General features: G+C 35.4%; 1 protein-coding gene across 1 annotated transcript in view; it reads left to right on the forward strand.

Annotated features, from left to right (window-relative positions):
• The window catches only part of LOC121422208, a 42,174-nt gene that overhangs the window by 18,550 nt on the left and 2,825 nt on the right, over nt 1–20,799 (forward strand). The window contains exons 7-26 of the mRNA XM_041617112.1: nt 189–605; nt 1,476–1,898; nt 2,807–3,217; nt 4,568–4,975; nt 6,025–6,414; nt 8,083–8,196; nt 8,431–8,544; nt 9,097–9,210; nt 10,294–10,407; nt 11,246–11,359; nt 12,078–12,191; nt 12,722–12,835; nt 13,862–13,972; nt 14,800–14,913; nt 16,123–16,236; nt 16,959–17,072; nt 18,244–18,357; nt 19,304–19,417; nt 19,775–19,888; nt 20,254–20,382. Coding sequence (XP_041473046.1) covers nt 189–605; nt 1,476–1,898; nt 2,807–3,217; nt 4,568–4,975; nt 6,025–6,414; nt 8,083–8,196; nt 8,431–8,544; nt 9,097–9,210; nt 10,294–10,407; nt 11,246–11,359; nt 12,078–12,191; nt 12,722–12,835; nt 13,862–13,972; nt 14,800–14,913; nt 16,123–16,236; nt 16,959–17,072; nt 18,244–18,357; nt 19,304–19,417; nt 19,775–19,888; nt 20,254–20,382 — 3,771 coding nt within the window. The remainder of the gene's footprint in view (nt 1–188; nt 606–1,475; nt 1,899–2,806; nt 3,218–4,567; nt 4,976–6,024; nt 6,415–8,082; nt 8,197–8,430; nt 8,545–9,096; nt 9,211–10,293; nt 10,408–11,245; nt 11,360–12,077; nt 12,192–12,721; nt 12,836–13,861; nt 13,973–14,799; nt 14,914–16,122; nt 16,237–16,958; nt 17,073–18,243; nt 18,358–19,303; nt 19,418–19,774; nt 19,889–20,253; nt 20,383–20,799) is intronic.

The following is a 20,799-nucleotide window of genomic DNA, read 5'->3' on the forward strand; positions in this document are numbered from 1 at the left end:
ACAGATAGATACGAGAAATCATACATGCACAACAGCGTTGGCAACTCTGTATTTAATATGTTGTAGAAGAAATGAATAGAATATGAATATATATATACACAACATATATGAAACATATACACAGCACACATATAAATATAATAACTTCATACAATAATCAACACTCTCTCACAATGTCGTTATTCTAGGTGTCGAAATAATTGGCTCAAGTCTGACCATAACATCAGGAAACCTGAGAGACGGTCTATCACAGACAGTCACAGCGAATTTCAATCTACAATCTAATGCTGCCGGTGGGGCTGTTAGCGGTACTGGACTATGGAGACTTGGATTCTTCAGCAGTGACACACCAACTAGTACATCTGGCAACGGGGCTTTGAGCTTTGCGTTTCCACAACCTTATAATGTAGGAGTTAATCCTGGCCAAGATGCAGAATTCAATGGTCTAAGTTTTAACGTAGATCTGTCTGGACAATACACCTGTGATGATATCCCATATATCTGCATCATTGCTGCTAAAAATGTCGGTGCATCACCGGACTTCACCCTTACAACTATACCCAATGACGATGTTCTTACAGCCTGCACAAGTATCACGTGTACAGGTAAGATAACTCAGTGTATTTTATTAGAAAAAGGACAGCTTGAAATTCCTAAACATTTTTAGTTTTCAAACTTAAATTAATTTTAGAATAGATTATATTTTTTTTAATTTCACACTTTTGCTATTTGAATATAGGCAACATTTACAATCACAATATCAAAATTAAAAATCGGCTCAGGGGAAACATCTTTTCAATTTCACACTTTGGTAATATTAAACCATTTGTCAAGCATGGTGTATGGGGATGAAAATTACATTAAGTATTTGTTTATAGGTCTCTGATATAAAATAAAAGAATTCAAGCATTTTGAATTATACTTTCAGACAAAGATATCACGAACTTTCGCATACGATTTTCATTTGTTCATTTTTAATCAATATCCATTTGCAGTTGTGGTATACGTTGGTATTTGCACAAATTTTGATGTTCTTTGAAAAATCGATTTATATCTTTATTAATAGATTTTTCTTAACTGGTTCTCACAAATTTTAGATTCAGTTCAACATGTTAGTGAACATTTTTTATTCTATAATATTTGATTGGTGATTTTCTCGTAAGTTACCCTAGATATAAGTCAACACTTGGTATTAATTCGAGACTACTATTCTATTGAAGGCTGCATGTCATCCTGAATATTAACAATTCATGTCAATATTAATAAATTATAATAGTCATCCAGTCCTAAATACTATATCTTTAAAGAATATTTACAAAGTTGACATTTGTTACTTTCTGCTGCAAAACAAATAATACATTAACAACAAATGATACTTATGTAACTTGCTTCATTTTTACTAAATTATGGCAGTACAATATATGCTGTGAGAATTGGAGAAATCCGAGTACTTACTATAAATATCTTTATTTCAGGAGTGGAAATAGCCGACACATCAGTTATCATCACATCGGGCGACTTGTTGGAAGGAGAGTCTGGACAGACCGTGACCTTCGCCTTCTCGATGAATCCATCGTCAAACTCTGGTGCAGTGAGTGGGACCAATCTCTGGAGTTTCGTCGCTGTTGGAAGTGATGGAACGAATGCTCTGACGCCAAACTACAATGTGAATTTGGCAGGACAAGGAGGAGTAAGTGTTAGTCCTGGGTCTACTTCGACATTTTCGAACTTGAATTTTGAAGTTGATCTGTCCGGCAATGTCAACTGCGACAGCCTACCCTCTATCTGTGTTACAATAGCCAAGAGAACCACCTCACCATTACCAAACCCAGACTTCTCTTTTAGTGGAACTCCTACCGACGACGTCTTGACATCATGTGATACAATAACGTGCAGAGGTAATAGATGTACACTTTTTTCGCACAAAAGCTACTAAAAGGAATTAGTTATTTTTGACCAGTTTGCTGGTGAATGGATAAACGTTGTCAATATGAACGGAAATTCTGGTAGATTAAATATTATAATAACAAATACCTGTTGAAAACGTTGGTCGATTTTGACAATTTTTGAAGGTCGCACGTAATCCATGTTCACCATCATAATGGTTACTTTGACAAGTTTATTTTAAGAATGATACTAACAAGAAAGCTACGAAATATATATTTTAGAGTATTTACAATTCAAGAAAAAAAAAGGAAAGAAGTGAAAGATCATTGGGTAGTAAAGAAGACGGATGAAGGCATTCACTATTCTAACTCCTCCGGTGGCTGGAGCACTCTTCCTGTATGTCCTGGCGGCCTTGGTTGCCAACTTCTTTCGGGGAGCCTCCTTCCGGTATTTAGGCAAAGAGCATTAGGTTATAGTTAAGGGTCAAATAGTACATTTAGACAAAACAAGACAGTCATTGGTCAATTATGTCACAAAATAACAAGATGGCTTCCTTAAATGAAGACTAATGAAATATTTTTGTATGTTATTCTAGACATATACCCGGACCTAGCCCGAAAAAAATCAGCCAGTTACCATAAATTACCATGTTGAAGCCTATTTTAACTTAATGCTCTTGATTTAATTAGCATACCTGTATGACCAGACGTTCAAGTCTCGTGCAAGTGATTGTTGCCCATTTATATCCTCAAAAATAAAAAAAAAACAATTCTTTTCTAAGAATTCGAAAATTCACCTTTGATTGAAAAAAAAACAATAGTTCGGATATTCTACCGTGATGTTCAGTAATTATGGTATGGAATTTAGCAAGGGAGATTGATATCAACACATATACTTCGTTTGCTCATGTATCGAACAGATGTTTCAATTGCATCAACAACCACAACAGTCCCTGCGGGAGTGATAAGTGACGGTCTGAACAACAATGTGCCCGTCTCCATCACTATCACTCCCAGTTCCAACAGCGGTACCGCAATTGGGGATGGACTCTGGATGATAACTGCCTTTGCCAGCGCAAGTGCTGATGGAAGTGGTACTCGCTTTGACGAAGTAGACATCGCTCTTACGAATGCGCAAGCAGGAACAACCCTCTTTTCTAACTCCCAGGCTACGATCAGTGGACTGGTCTACCCTCTTAATCTGGCCGATGGTCCTGATTGTTCTCAATTCACACATATCTGTACCGAGTTGCAACGGGGGGCTAATCCACAGCCCTCTTATACGTTGGCATCAGGCAGTACTGTATCTTGCGTTGCGGTTGATTGCTCTGGTAAGTACATCGTTTGGGCAAAGAAAATGTACGATTTGCCACTGTCTTTCAAAATGTAGACTCCATATATTGTGCGAGTCAGAAAAAAATGAAACGAGTCATCATAGTATATAGCACGGAAGAGTGTTTTCTCCCCAATTATTTCCCATGATTATGTAGTATATGCTCTTATTTATGCTTTGATAACCAGTATGTATTCTTTTTATGACGAGAGTTTGATTTGCGCTACTACAATCAATGAATCAAGATGTAAATGAAGTATGAACATTCAAAAATTGCAGTAAAATCCACTGCAAAGCGTCTTTTCAATTATTACCATTGAAAATGTTTTACAAACGGTTTTTACTATCACGTCTCCAGTTGAATTGATCGAAAGAGGATTGCAATGACCTTTGCCTTTCATGTAGGATTATAATATTTATAACTAAAATAAAATAAGATGAAATGAGATAAAACGAGAGCTGAGAAAGGAAACTACTGCATTTATATAACATTAAATTGGTTTTGGGGGGAACTCATTCATCAAGACAAACCTACAGGTCCGGATGGAAGATCAACTTGGGTCTTCTTCTTCTGATAAAGTACAGTCCACCGATTGGTGTATTGTCGTACTAAATTTGGCAGGTCTGGTGTGGAGTATGTACAGTGCCATTTTAAAATATTCTAAAACGTTACTAAGTGCAGCTAAAAAGACATGCTCCTCTCTTAGCGAAGCAGGATGGGTCATATGGCAACAGCAGAAGAAGTAGCAGCAGCACTCACAAGCATACCTCTGAACAGATGAAATTCCAGAAGACTTGTGTTGAGCAACATGTCGTTCCTATTACTACAAAAATAATAAAATGGTATCTTATGAGAGATGAGTCGGGAAAATATTGAATTTACACAATATCATATGTGTTATTAACATGATTAAGGAACCCATTTATCGATATAAACCTTCAGGTCTGGACGAAATATCACCTTGGGTCATACGGGAAACAGCACCTGCACTCACAAGCACATTTTATTTATCCCTCTCAACCGGTAAAATTCCAAAAAAGTGATGTCGAGCTAACATTATCCCGATATTCAAAACAGGAGACGAAACCGACTCATTTAATTACAGATCAATAAACCTGACATCTGTTTGTTTCAATTTAATGGAATATATTATTAATGCATATATCATGAGCCGTTCTGGAAAAGGGCTATATAAGACTTGGCTATTGTCATTATTATATTGAATATCTTATGCGGTCGATGTGAAAATTTGAGATTAAATTAAAAAATGTATTCAGTTCTAGTATTATATTAACTTTAACTAGGGAGCGTTGTGATAACCGTTTCACCCGGTTCTTTAATTTTCAGCTGTGGAGCTTGTTGAATTATCTCTGACTGCACCAGCATATGTGGTAGAAGGAGAGAACAATGATGTTGATCTGTCATTCATGCTTACTTCCTCTGCGGATAGTAGTGTTGCAAGTGGTGACGGACTCTGGAAGGTGACAGCATTTGCCAGTTCTAATGCAGCCGGAAGTGGCTTCAGGTACGATGAACAAGTCATTAATTTGAATGCAGGCCAAGCAGGCACGACTCTGCAACCTGGAGTATCGGCTACAATCAGCGGGCTAGGGTACACCTTGAGCACGAATAATGGCCCAACGTGTTCCCAATTCGGTTATATTTGTATCGAAGTAGAAAAGGGAGACAACCCAATACCGGACTTTAATTTGGAACCTACATCTATCACCGATTGTACCGCGGTCGACTGTAGAGGTTAGTCAAAGATTTGTTTGTTCACTATCTTCATGGACGATGAGCGCTTCTGCGACTACTGACAACCGTATCTGTGCCGTTGGGTGCTACAGCGCGCCCATCCTTGGAATAATTTCAATTTATTGGATGAAGACATGCTTGTAATGACGTATTGAACGTATCGCCACATGACCAGAAGTCCAGAACGCTATGGCCATTTCGCCTTTTCACTCAGCGTAGCGCTGATTCATTAAAAAAAAGTCGTGAAAACTTGACTTCAGTTTACGCATGCGCAGATATTTCAATTGCCGATTTCGCCGTCGGAGTGAAAGTGGAGATTCTGCACTTTTAAGAATATCGAAAATGCCCTTTCAAATGCCCTTTTATACAAAGAGCAACAAAGAAAACTTTATCGAAAATTTGTGTATCAATACTGAAGTTTTGCCCTGGACTCTGGACAAACGACATACTTGTAGAGGACGAAACTGCTATTCTAGTTCATTCAATTTCGACAAATACCTCTCAGCTGTTTATTGTGATTTCGCCATCTTTAATGTGTTCTTGATTTCGTTTTGCCTCGTTGCACAAAAATTCCCTATTATTGCACTAAATTTTTAATTTAAGGACATGAGTTTAAGCGCTTTCTTGCACATATTATTTTTTTGCTTTGAGTTGAAAAAACGTAAGGAAATATAGTGAGCACTCTTTCTGATTATTCAAGAGAGAGTATTTCATGATATTGGGCTCCATCATTAATGTCATGACAAATAATAAATCATGATTAATAAATGTTTAATGATCAAATGAAAGATCACCCCTGATAACAATCATGGTTTATTCATTTGAGAAAAAAAGCAGTACATATATGACAGCCAGTGCCTGAATTGTATGTGGTTACAAAAGGTTCATATACAGAAAAGAAAAAACAGATTCGCAATAATACATGCAATAGAGGCGGTAAGATCTAACAAAAATCGTTGATATGAGTAATTTCTTAAAACAATTTGAAAACAGTCGTTTAATTATTACGCGCTTCTAGTCCACTTTATTTTACCTTCGTTTGAATATAGGCGTGGATATCGGTCAGTTAACAGTCACTTTGGATACCGCCGAAGTCTTCCATGGTCAAGCCGACAACATCATCATGGACCTCTTCGCTACGGCCAGCGGCGACTATGGTAGCATTTCAGGAGCAAACCTTTGGGGCTTAACAGCATGGCTTAGCAATTCCCAGACCGGAAGTGGTACCAGGTATGAGCTGGACTCCAATGTTCCAATATCTTCTATGGCAATCAATTCTGGCCAAACTACCACATTCATGAACGTGGAATATTTCGTAGACCTCACAACGTTTCCAACATGCGACCAATTCAGTTACGTATGCGTCGAACTTTCACGGAATTCTGGAGACTTTGAGCTGACTGGAGACCTCATGGCTTGTACTCCTGTTACGTGTACAGGTGAGGTGGTCTCTTTTGATAAATTCATTATTCAATCAATGATAAATATATTCAAAGGGATTCTAGTAAAAAGAAATCCCGACAGAATGGATGATGTAAAATCAAATATTGATCTAAGCACGAGGGTAGTTTATTATTATTGCGACTTATTATTATACAATAATAATAATAATAATGATAATAATAAAATTAATAACAATAGTAGTATTAATGCAAATGATATTAATGGTAATGAATTTATTATCAATTTATTATTACTTTCATCATTATTATTATCATTGTTACGATTTTACCTGCTTTTAATAAGTTAACCAGGCGATGGGAAGGTGCAAAATGTAGTGTGATGATTAGCCACGTGTTTATGAAAAAAACATACAATGAAACACAAATGAACAGGCCTTATGGATTTTTTGTTAATTTCTTTAATCGTTCGTGTTGGTGCATGTATCTGTACTATTTATACTTTTTATTCCGGAGGAAACAATTATTTGATGATCATGGGAAATAAAGCAGTTCTTCGTTTTTGCACGATGTCCAGTGCTTTTTCTCCTTGTTTTCTTTTTTCTTGTAAAATTATTTTATCAATAAAATATCACTTGCCAAATCTATTGCTAATGATGTGAACAATACCATGCAAAAACGTAAGATGTTTCTTTAGCGATGCTTATATAAGAAATAAACACATTTCAACATCGGATATGAAATAAAAAAGTTTCGCTGGTTATTATTTCTTTTTTTTTTACAAAAATGATATATGCACATCTCAGTAATATGCAGATGAGAAAGTCGATAACATTCCTCACTCATCACTCTTCTTAATTTAGATTTTTGGTTTTATTGTTTGAATTATGCAATATTTCATATTTTACAAATTTGACAATACTGACCAACTTGACTAAACCATTAAATGTTAAAACATTGGTAATACCACATTATAGGGGAGGAATGAATCTTTTCTCTTCACATGACAGTGAGGAAAAAATAAAATTATATTGAATCTTTCATGAATAATAATGAAATACAAAAGAATAATGAATGGGTGACGTCATCAATCCCCTCATGCCCATACTGACCAGGATGAAGACGTGCATATTACTGTTTTGTAAAATTAAGTAAAACTTAAGTAATGCTTGTTGGATTTTTCTCGTTTTTGTTGGGGTGGACTTGTCCTAACGGTGTTTTTTAATTTCTAGGCAATTATGAACCATTCTTCTGAATAAACTGAATGTACCCAACTCAATTGATATCCGGTTTTCTGCTCAAATGAACATTGAATAGTAGCATACCTTACATGTGTATTATTTTTTCCTTGTTTCTCAGTTGTAACCCATATGAACATTGAGATTTAACTCAAAGTTTGATGGTTAATATACAATGTAAGTCAAATTCCCACAAACGATTGTCTATTCCTAGCCTTTTACCAAACAACTATTCGGATTCCATTTTTATGAATTGTAACAAGAAAGTGGAATTGCAATCTAATGTTGTTATAATTTTGCTTTCTTTAGCAGTTCGTAAGTAAAATAACCACACAGATTTACATGCTATCTCTTCGTGCAAAGATTATTCCCTTCTTGCCTCAGCTTAAGGCTTACAAACTATATCATTTGAAAAGGGAAAAGAAAAGAACTTCTTTAAAAAGTCCTTCTTTGTTTGCTTGATATAAAGATATCGATGAGTGTGACAGTGGTCCGTGTCTGAACGGAGGTACTTGCAATGACATGGTCAATGGATATACTTGTTCCTGTCGACCAGGATATACCGGTGTCTTCTGCCAGACAAGTAAGTAATGGTGATTTTATCTTTCCTTGTACACTACAATCTCACATGATAACAAGGTATTTTATTAGGGGCTGGGGAGGGGGGAGGGTGGAACTAAAAGTGATGTATTGATACACCGGTTAAAGGAAAGACTCTTTCGTTGGTCCGTTCTTTTCTCATACCTTCAATTTTTACATTTTCAATCAGGAGTCACGTGTAATCTTAATTGTCATGCAAATACAAATTATTTTTCAGATATCAACGAGTGTGCCAGTGGCCCTTGTCTTAATGGTGGAACATGTTTTGACCGCGTTAACTCGTATATGTGTCAATGTGCTCCTGGATATACTGGAACACACTGTGAAATTGGTAAGAACATAATTAAACGGATATGAAAATACAAGTAAAAGTGCCGAACAATTAAGTATATATGTAAAATTGTTTAAACGCTGTACTTCATTGAGAATAGAAGCTGCATATGTTACTCAAATCGAAAAGAAGGCTAATGCACGTTATATCCACACATTCATGTGACGCAAAATCGACTTGTTAACATTGTCGTATTGAGTCAAAATATTCCAATCTTTGCGACATCCAAGACGGAAATATAACGACAAACCACCTATAATGTTGCGGGCACAAAACCTTAGACCCGTATTTTATTGTGACTAATTATCACTTCTTGTCACTTATCAACTCATTGTAAATTTACATGTGTAGCCCACTTTCATGATCAAATTAGGACGTCAAACTCCAATTTTAGTTTCGCTCAGACCTTCGTGAAACAAACCACGGACGAGTAATATGAACAGAGTAGCTGATGATCAAGACAGATGTTGTAACATGGAAGGCGGAATGTTTCCGATAATGCCAAAGGATATAGCATGGAAGTCATTCAGATATCATCTTTGTTTCTTACAGACATCAACGAATGCGCTAGTACTCCTTGTCAAAACGGGGCATTCTGTACAGATCAGGTCAATGCTTACTTCTGCACATGTCTTGCTGGATATACCGGACCCTTATGTTCTATAAGTGAGTACTGAGACGATATATATCTGTATATCTGGTGGCTCATTGCAGAAGAAATGCGATCCAGTGCAATTCCCAGAATCAAATGCAACTTGATTTTCAATCAGTGAAATGCACGCATTAGGGACCTGAGCATGGGTGTTGATCGATGTTCTTAGGGGGGGGGGGGGGGTGAATGATACAAATATTGTTATTTGTCAGTCATTTTTTCTTTGTATGATGATGAATTTCAATATACTCTTGAAATAGTATAAAGAAACGGTGATGAAATTAAAGCAAAAGATACACCGAAAAAGGTACACAATAATATGAAAATTATATTTATCATTTATTTGATAACTTTCATTGACGTATAAGAAAAAATATTTTTAACAAACTCCAGTTTGCGAGTGTGGATGAAAAAATCTTAGATTGTATTTGTTATGGCAGATAAAGGTAGTTTATCCCTTATATTTAAGGGAACGTCCACGCTTCAATTTCATGAACACAATAAATAGAAGCTATTGAACTGAACGTAGACAAAAGTATAAGGAAAATACATAAACAATATTTTTCTGGATAAACAATTACCAACATGTTTAAACAGATAGCAATTGATATTGTTGGAGCCAAGAATGGAAGAAAATGTATTTTCATCTGTGTAAATTAATGTAGTTGGAGAAACATTTCACGAAAGATATCACAGGAATGTCCTGAAATTCGGATTATGTTGATACCCTTGTGTGTGTCAAATATATTAGATATAAGCCTTGCAGTTTCAAAACTCCAATTACAACGCTTACAATTCAAATCCGTTTTAAGTGATTTATCTTAAAGCCTCCTATATCCATGTTAATTATGCTGCACTTCCCTAAAGGGCTTAAAACTTCTAATAAAATTAGTGTTAAGCACTATATCGTACAAGCAAGTATAATAATCTATGTTAATATATTCTGTTTATAAACTGTGGCGGCCATAAATGATTTTGATAGCAACTTCCACCATAAACTAATGTTATGAGCTACTGAAATGCTTCCATGTTAGAAACTTCGTCAATGAAACTCACAGAGTATAGTGTTACAATTTCTTTTTTTTTTTGAAAAACAGACATCAATGAATGTGCCAGCGGTCCTTGCCAAAACGGAGGTACTTGTTCGGACCAAATAAATGGTTACCAATGTCAGTGTCTTCCTGGATATACAGGGACCGAATGTCAAATCAGTAAGTAATTTTAATCATCAGCCGTATCAGACATCTGGATATCGTGTTATTGATCCAATCAACTCAAAATATATGGGAATCCACCATTGTCAGAATTTTTCGTTCAGGAAACATGTCCTTTGTAAACAATGGGGAGCACACTAAGTTGAGTATACATCATACATACATCATCTAAGAAACATTTTGAAGAAGCTTGCATTATAGATGTTGGCATTGCTAGCCTTCCATAGTTGTGCTGTGTCGGATCAGTCACAACTCTTTGTAAAGCGAGGACCTGGTGCCCGTTTTATAAAGGGTTCCAAATATTGTAACTTTGCCATTCTGGCAACTTCAATAGTAACAGGAATCAGCAGCCAATAACAGTCCAGTTTTCCACAGTAGTTACCATAATGGTAAAGGTATCACAGAGTTAGGCTTTTATGAACGGGCCCCTATATTACACAGTGGAGCAAAACGCAATGCACATGCTTAATGGGTGTTGACAAATTTGGGTCTTTTTTTCTTGATCTATGAGACATGGAGGATAGGTTTTCGATTTCTGGCACAATCAGTTCATAAACGACATTTATTTAGTGAATGCTTCGGTCAACTCCAGGCTAAATCATGTCGTTTATCCATTTCAAAAGTACCCTAACAGTAGATGGCCTCGCAAAAATATATCCATATCTTCCAGATAGGATGGTTTCAAGAAGCAAGTTTATTGAATTACTCATTGGACCCTACTATCCTGTGGATAGTGCTGGAAAGGTCTGAGAAGAAAAATGAAAGAAGTTTGGGTGAAATGTGAAGAAAGATATGACTTTATCAATTAACACACCACTCTTTTTCCCCCAATAAGATATCAACGAATGCGCTAGTGGGCCTTGTCTGAACGCTGGGACATGTATAGATCAAGTGAATCAGTACACCTGTACTTGTCAGCCGGGATATACTGGAACACACTGTGAAATCAGTAAGTGATCAGTAATAGTAGTAATAGTCAGGGTCGACCTCTCAGAGTATTTTCATCGGGGAAGTGAGGGGGGGGGGTTAATGCACCTATAGATGACGTCATTTTTTCTATCCATTGAATGATAGGGACCTTGTCTAGTTACACGACCCAGGGAGCGTTTCATCAATATCTTTGTCTGACAAGTTGTCAGATTTCGCAACTTTCCTTGATGATTGATTGGCCAAGAAGCACTGTTTTCATGGTTACTGTCGGATAAAACAGGACTTATCGCATTTAACGGTCCGGCTAGTTCTTTCATTAAAGACTCCCCGGATCTCATGTCTTTCTGTCCCTTTTATATTTTCCTCATTCTTTTCAATTTCTTCTTTTTTTCAGAGGTTTCGAAATCATGGGGGGAGGGGGGAGGCAAACTCTGTCTACCCTACCCCCGTCTTAGATGATGCATTTTTATAACACTGCATATAGACAATAAATTCAAAAGTTCAATTCAATATCAAGGCCTAATACATTTAGATGATTTTATTTTGGAAATGACATAGTAGGTCTGTGAATGAAGAGATGTTGTATTTCTCAAACTTTCAATGAAACTGTTCTCGGTTTGTCGGTTTAATCAACTAATATCTCAACAATGACAATAGGGTTCTTTGAATTGTGTGTGATACATTGTTGTGGCTCTAGTTTAATAATGCAGTATAATTTGATGCATTCATTTTTGCAGATATCAACGAATGTGCCAGTGGACCTTGCCAGAACAGTGGAACTTGCGTAGATCAAGTGAATCAGTACATTTGCTTTTGTCTACCAGGATATACTGGAACTCATTGCGAAATCAGTATGTGATCTATAATAGCGATAACAGAAAGTGATAAAAGTCATCATTACTGATAATGTTATAAACAGAACACAGTGTGCTTAGAAACACCCGTAGTAAGCACTTTATAAATGTTTTGTATGTATTATTATTATTTTTTATTATTATCATCATTTTTATATTTATTAATTTTAGGAATCCTTAGGCATTGGTGTACTAGTTGGAAATGATTACTGAAATGCATTTATTAAAATAAGGCTTATTTTATTAAATACATTTTTAATAGCACTGAAAATTCCAGATAGTCAGAATATTTGGGACTATTAACCCCAAATCGGGTGCAATTATTGCCCAAAAAAAGGAAGGGTCAAGAAGGTATTTCAGAAAGAAAGGGGGACATTTCAATAGATCTAAAATTCTGATTCTGGTGCTTGAAGCGGGGGAACATTGCCCCTCTATATGCCACCATAATCAATTTGTGTACATTGATGTATTGGACTTAAGTTTTAGTGTATTCAACCAACATATACATGTTCTCATGCGCCCTACAGATATCAACGAGTGTCTCAGTGGTCCTTGTCGAAATGGAGCTACTTGCATTGATGGAATTAACATGTATACCTGCCAATGTGCCCCTGGATTTACTGGCACTTTCTGTAGTGTTGGTGAGTGGTTCCTATACTTGCTCAGACTTTTGGTAGGGTCAGGAGACTACTCCAGGCTGAATATCAAATTATTGGAATGAACAGAGAAATATTAGCCAATTTGAACACTGAAATGATATTTCATTAAAATTGTATGACATTTCAAAGCATATTGGATGATATATTCAACTTTTTTATGACTTTGGAGAAACAGTTATTAGGAATATGTAATGGGCCAGCTGATGATGTGATCTCCCCATTCTTGTGTATTTAATATTTGAGTTTTATTCAAACTTTGTCGTCTAAGAATGTAAATTATGTTTTTCTACTAATTTAAGTGAAAGTAAATCATTATTAAAGCTATTCTTTTTATGGGGGGGGGGTGTTTCACACACAATTATGAAAATGTGGACCACTCATGATATGATGATATAAGATTTCTTAAGTTTTAAATCCAATAAACTCATTTTTTTATCAGATTTACAGTTGACCAAAATTTTCAGCGTTTTGCTCGTTAAATTTAATAATATATAAATATTATCATTTCAGCATTGTGTTGTTTGAACTTTACTGCGTTTGTTCAGATATTATCACTTCAGCCTTTAGGCAAATGATTTGTTGGGTCGTCTGGTTTTCATATCACTTTTGATTAAAAATCTGAAATTAAATTATGAACTTTAGTAGCCAGTTGTATCACAAGTAGATTGTTTGAAGGCAACTCTGCAATCCCTCTTCCTTGGCCAGCTGTTGATGGCATTTAGTGGTGTGGATGATATAAAAAGTATTAGTAGCGATTTTGTTCTAATTCTGGCGGGTGTATGTTTGAAGATTCTAGGAAAACAATAGTGTTTAAATTGAGTTTTCGTTCACTTTGAAGTATAAAAATTATGATTAGATAATAGTGTTAAGTACGCTGTGGCCGCACAATCTGCCGGGACTAGCGCGAATGAGTGACGTCATAATAAGTCTCAACTTGAGCCCATGTATTTTGGAAACATGAATTAAACCATTGTATAACAATATGATATCTTATTTTTTTATCGACAGACATCAACGAATGCGCCAGCAATCCGTGCTCACAAGGAAGCTGCATAGACAGGGTTAATGCATTTGAGTGCCAATGTTTCCCTGGGTATACAGGAACGCTATGTGATATCAGTAAGAAAAATCTTTGAATAGCTTTTTAAGAATTTATCAAATGATCACGTAGGGCTATTATTTCTTGATAATTGAATGTAGCAGGTATATATTCATTTCATCTATGCATGTATTATTAATGCGATATGATGAAAATTTAAAGTGATTCTGATTGATTACGTGATACAATTGATTCGTAAATTCGTTAATGATTTTTTTTCCAGCGGAAGCTTGTGTTGATTTGAATATTTGCTTTTTTTATTCATATTTATTAATATGAGAAGGTAACACTTCAGCTATTCAAATTTCTCCTGCAGATATTAGATTATTTTTATTTTCACACATGACAAATATGTGTCTTGTGATAATGTGGACAGCGAATTCTTCAAAAAGCAGCAGAGAAAAAATGACCATTCAACTTTAAGAACCCTCTTAGCAAAAGTCTTATCCTATTCTGTGGACCCCACCGTTAAAATGACTTTAAAATTTTAGGCAGGAAGGGAAGTGATGCATTCTTGAAGTCATACCCTCGCACCGCCCAAGCATGACACAATGAGACAGCTAGTCAACCCCATCCCATATCAAACTCGTGTTAATAAATAATTTTCAACTTTCTTTGTGAAAAACACAAACAACAGATCAATTAACACATTCGATGAACAATGAATGCTATTAATTATGGATTTATTAAAGAAATAAAGGTTGAGAAGGAAGAACTGATAGAGATTAACAAAAACAGTAATTATTAACAATACATGTCATCTGAAAGGAGAGGCCGATTTCCATTTTTATTTCTTTTATGCCCAACTAGAATAACCATTTTTATTTCACTTTTTAAAACGAAATAGATATCAACGAATGCGCTAGTGGACCTTGTGATAATGGTGGAACTTGCATAGATCAAGTGAATCAGTACACCTGTAATTGCGCGGCGGGATTTACCGGAACAAACTGCGAAATCAGTAAGTAAAGAAAACATCAATTAGTAATGAGTTGGTCACGAAAAGCGTGTTTTCTTGTTATACTTGACCCCCTCATTAAATCGTTAAAGAAATCATGAATTATCTAGTCGCTCTCGTTAGTGAGCAGTAAGTTGAACTGATAACAGGGCAAGTGAAAGTTTTCATGGAATAACAGTTATGGTCACTCAAACGGGTAGTGAATACCAGTAACATCCCAGTGGTGCACTCAAAGACAGATTATTAGTCCTGGTGACTGATGATTGCAATGATATTGATATTAAGAAAATGTAACATTTTGATGCGATTGATAGTTGTTGTCCTATACTATTGATCAAAATTTCATGCTAAAATTTCCTATCATTACCGAATCATTCCGTGCAAATCATTCCATCCATCACACCACAATGAACAACATGTTAAATGTATGTGTATCTGGAGCAAAAAAAGAAGAAGAAAGAAACCGTCGACCGAATATTTTTGCCTGCATTCACTCGTTAAATCAGTGATACACACTACCAAACTTGCTGCACGTCATTGTTTGTCTTGTACAGTAACTGTTGTCCTCACTAAAGTAAATCCAAGCGGTGAACCTATTTTTTTCCGGGAAGGGAGGGCGGGGGGGGGGGGGAGATGATCCATTGTATCATCCTCCACACTTGAATAGAATGACGTCAATTCAATTCAACAATTCTATGAATTCTTTTAAACGAGGTACCAATCGGCCATTTATTATAACAAAGTATCTTCTAGTATTCCTTCCTTTTTGTTTACTTTTGTTTTCTCTTTAATGTTTATTTTATAGATTATAACTTTTTACGTTAATTTTCACTTGTATTTATGTATTTATTATCATGTTTATATTCTATTTCATGTTTGAAAAGGGGGGAGAGCTTCGTTGTAAAGCAGTTTTATAACTGAACCGATCTACCACCGACTTATTTAATCATTTATTATAATAAAACATGAATGAATGAATAAATAAATGGATTTACGCCATTGGTTCTATAATGGTCTGGACCCCAAGGAAGAATATAATTTTTATGTTAACAAAGCAGAGTGGGTTTATCCAGCCATTTCACTATGCTTTTGATTTTATTTTGTAAATACATTTACATTGGATTGTATTTAACATTATTTGGATATGAGTGACTTTTTATGAAGGGTTGATTTTATATTGAAATATATTTACAATTTTTTTTAACAAATAAGATATCAACGAATGCATTAGTGGGCCTTGTGAGAATGGTGGAACCTGCACAGACCAAGTTAATCAGTACACCTGTAATTGTGTGCCAGGATATACTGGAACTCGATGTCAAATCAGTAAGTGCTTAACTCTATGTCGGAAGGGGAAGGGGGTTACAAAGAAGTAATGTCATTACAAGGCGGACATCGTACTCGCAAATAGACCTTAAACAAGTAATCATCCTTCGATCTCAGAATGCCATACATAAGTATTTTGTTATACACCCTAACTTCCGCCTGATATCTTACTTTCATGGTAGTTTGAAAAACACGTACCAGGTTGTTTATAAGTAAAAACCCCGTTTTCTGATTTGGTAAATTTTCACACTTCACTGTACGTGCGTACGCTGCCGGCCCTAAAAAACAACCCTTTCTTGCATTTGTGTGTGTATGACTTCTACCTCGCAATGTCAGTGCTCCTGGACTACATAATGACATTAAATATACCATGATTAGAATTATCGTTCCAGAGCCCTGTATCAAATCAATTACAATTTTGCATTTTCTCTTCTTTCCTAGTAAGTGCTACCTTAAAGATTTGTATTCACTTTATCAAAAGGCCCGAGAGTGATATCTGTCGTCTATGAAGTCAGCCACTGTGACTGATAAAACTAATTAAACTAAAATGTTTCCTAGGTATGCCAGCTTAGTGTTTACAAACGACATGCTGCCTAGTTCCTACAGGAGTTCCCATAAACTGAAACTAACCCGACGGCAATGATAATAATAAAATTACGATAACAATAATAACAATCCAGTGTGAGATATACAAAATATATTCTTCGATTTTTGTCTCGTAGATATCAACGAGTGTGCCAGTGCTCCTTGTCTTAATGGAGGTTACTGTGTGGATGGAATCAACAGCTATACTTGCCAATGTGCTGCTGGCTTTACTAGTACTCGCTGTGAAATAAGTAAGTAAAGGGTTCATCTAGTTATAATGATACATGTCACACGTCAGTATTCCTTAGAAGAGTTTTTACAACCACAACGCAGATCGATTTATGGAACATAGAGAATAAATTGTCATATGCCCTCCCTTCATTACAATGAAGTCATTAACGAGGGTTGGTGAATCGAAAGATCAGTTTCGCTTTAGACTCTGGAAAATGTCATATCTGCAACTTTTACATCAGCTCTGAAATGCAGGATGAAATCCTTTTTCAGATACACCAATTTTTTACAAATACCTCCCAGCTTTTTATTGTGAGTTGACTTGCATTTTCAACCTATTAGCTTTGTTGTATAATTTGTTCCTACGTCGCAATGTGAAGACTGCCTTTATATGATTTATAATGAACATGACTTTGTTTTGCCTCAGAAACAATTTAATTTTATCTTATCAAATTTAGGAAGTTTATGAAATTGTATATTTATAACCGGTTTTTTATTTTAATAAATCGTAGCAAATCTGATTAAGACAAATTTGAAAAGCAAATTTGAATGTGAAAAGATGAGCTTGAGTAGTCGGGGGAGATAGCACTTTTGATATCTACCTATTTTTTCATACGATTTGTACTATTATATTTACCACTCTCTGATAAGAAAGAGTGACATGTATCAGAATTTTCTGGCCGAGTCATACCGAAGATTTTTTTTCACGATGGATAAGGGTATCTATTCTATGCGATGGTATTGCCAGCTGCTAGAATCCTTTTATATCTGAAGTGGCTATTCTGGGTGAATAAATTACTATTATTATGAGTTTTGTTACTGTTATTATCATTATTGATATTGTTTATTATTATTTTAGACACGATTCTTTGGAATTATGGGCTAAATGAATTGAGCATAAAGACAGATTATTCTAAATGAAACATGCACAGGTTTCAAATATGTTCTTTTCTCTCCACTTTTCATGTCAGTGACAGGAATAAGTCATTTTTCACTTGGTTTCCTCATAGCCATATCAGACCATTTAATTGTGAGGAGAAAGCAAATTAATCTTTCAAATATGTGTGAATTTTTTTCCTCAACATTGAAAATGTATAAGATCTGAGCATTGGCGAAGAAAGAGAGAGAGAGAATGCTTTCTAGCATCATATGATAATTAAAAACTGTGAATAACTTGTTATTGCATTGCAGATATCAATGAGTGTGCCAGTAGTCCTTGTCTGAATGGAGGTACCTGCCTAGATGGAGTTAACATGTTTACATGCCAGTGTACATCACAATGGACAGGAGTCATATGCCAGACAAGTTAGTATAGTCACAACAAAATCAGGGAAAATATATAAAAAAAAAATAAAAAAATAAAGTGGATGATACCACCGAAAGTGAAATATCTCTATGGATGGGCCTCTCATTAATTTTGAAATACTTGGGAAGTTTATATATATATATATATATATATATGTGTGTGTGTGTGTGTGCGTGAATGTGGATGCATGTGTGAGTGCCCTATTTCAGCAGTGCACAATTAACCAGGGATAGAAATTCATTGTTAATGATTATGTATATCAAATTTTTATGCCATGAAAAGAATGTATGAAATCATAAACTGTCATTTGGAATTCTCCAAACAGCATGAGGTATTTCAAATGTGTGATTTTTGTACTCTTTTGTGGTTATCTACACTTTGTGCACTCTGTACTACAATCTTAACATAAAATGTGATTAACAGCTCTGCAAAATATGTAAGTTTTCTGACTATCATTTTTTTTAAAAAGATCAAACATGTCAATCAGCGGCTTTAACAACCAAAGAAATCAAATGAACCACTAATGACATATGATAAAAATCATTGAGAAAGCGAAGTAAACGTTAAAAAATTTTAACCCTTTTAATAAAAAAATTGTGATTGATTTCGACTTAATATTAAGAATATAATATTAGTATCACTCTCTTTTTTCATTTTCTTTCTTTTCCTCTCTTTTTTTTGGACCGCGGCCCCTAAGCCACCCTAAGTATATGCCAGTGATATCATTACAGATTCCTTTTGCAGTGCAAAACTCAAATTATATTCTTCATCAGTTATTATTGATAGCAAGCATCCTGCATATCGTGTAACACTAGCCATCCATTCTAGGCATCAATGCAATCTCTTGACCTTGCTACGGTGAAATATTCGAACAAAGTAATTTTCTACAATTGTAAAAAAAAAGAATGATTATCAACAATTTCGATCTTGTGTATTATTTCATAGCTCTGAATGCATGCTTAAGCAGTCCATGTCAGAATGGTGGAACATGCAGGAACTCTGGTACTGACTACATTTGCGAATGCCCTCCTGGATTTGCAGGAACTAACTGTGAAATTAGTAAGTTTTCAAGTTACATGTACTCTGTGCATTCTTGAGAAATAAGGATGAAGGTGCTTCACGTACCTATCAGGAGACAGAATCTACACCAATTATATGCATTATAGAATGTTTTCAGTGACTTAATGGAAAAATGAACAAATTCCTTGGTAACCCAGTCGTCTCCAAAGTGTTACTGTAACATATTTGAATGAAGAATGTCCAACTTTTATCCAACACTAGAAATATAATGTCATACAGCTATTGGTTGAAGTTGTCAAATATTTTGCAATGGTTAGTTTGAAATTACTACTTCTAAATAGTGTGTATCAGCATATCAACAATTTTTATAAATAATTCTTTGAACTCTATACGCAGATGTTAATGAGTGCGCCAGCTTACCATGTCAGAACGGTGGAGAGTGCAAGGATGGCATTGCAATGTATACGTGCATTTGCCCAGAAGGATATTCCGGAGTAAATTGCAACTCGGGTAAGCAAACCTTTGTTCTATAGTTTAATGTCTATCTATCTATCTATCTATCTAACTGACGACGGTTTTGCTATGTCATACTGAGTTCTTGTTTTCCCGTGTAGGCCTAAAGACGATATTCACATATATTCTTAATATTTGATCGAACGGATGCATGTTTATTAATATGTATGTATTTATTTTTCCACAAACTATAATGAAGTCCACTGACTTTGCTAAAAAAATGAAAATTTTAGCCTTTGGGGCCTCTTCAAAAATCTAATATTGATCCAACACGTGGACTATCTACTAGAGATATCTAGTATTATTTTGCTTTATCTTTCCGTAATCCTTGGTTTGATTTCATTTTTCTTTCATGGTTGAAGTCGGTTTCTGTAATCTGGAGGGAGTATGGTTCAACGAGCTGAATGATCAAATCTCCATCAGTCTCACGTCTACTGGCATGTTCCTGGGTGACTACAAGAGCAGCATCGAGGTTCTGACCGGATACTATGGTAAGCTTTGAAAGGATTGAACCACTTATCATTCTTATCATGCAAATAATGACTTGTTTAAATAGTTCCCTTGGGCCTTTCGTGGCCTATAGGCAAATAATCTCTTGGATGTTAATAATTTGGTATGTACAGCTGAATATCCAAATGACAGGCATCACATTGAATCTTCTTCCTGCAGTAAGGCATATTACAAATTCAGATGTTAAAAATTCTGGCTGCTTAATATATGATGGATTTAAAGTGACATAATTCATTATATAGGTGGAATAATGTAAAGAAATACAGATTTCTGTCACAGAAATCCTTCAATGATATAATATCAATCAAGATTAGACATCTAGACTAGAACAGTACAAATGACGTATGAATACATGTAGTGCTGAATTTAAGTGAGCAACAAATAACTTGCCGGATAAA

The sequence above is a fragment of the Lytechinus variegatus genome, chromosome 10 (genome assembly GCF_018143015.1).
Source record: "Lytechinus variegatus isolate NC3 chromosome 10, Lvar_3.0, whole genome shotgun sequence".
In the NCBI taxonomy this organism is placed as follows: Eukaryota; Metazoa; Echinodermata; class Echinoidea; order Temnopleuroida; family Toxopneustidae; genus Lytechinus; species Lytechinus variegatus.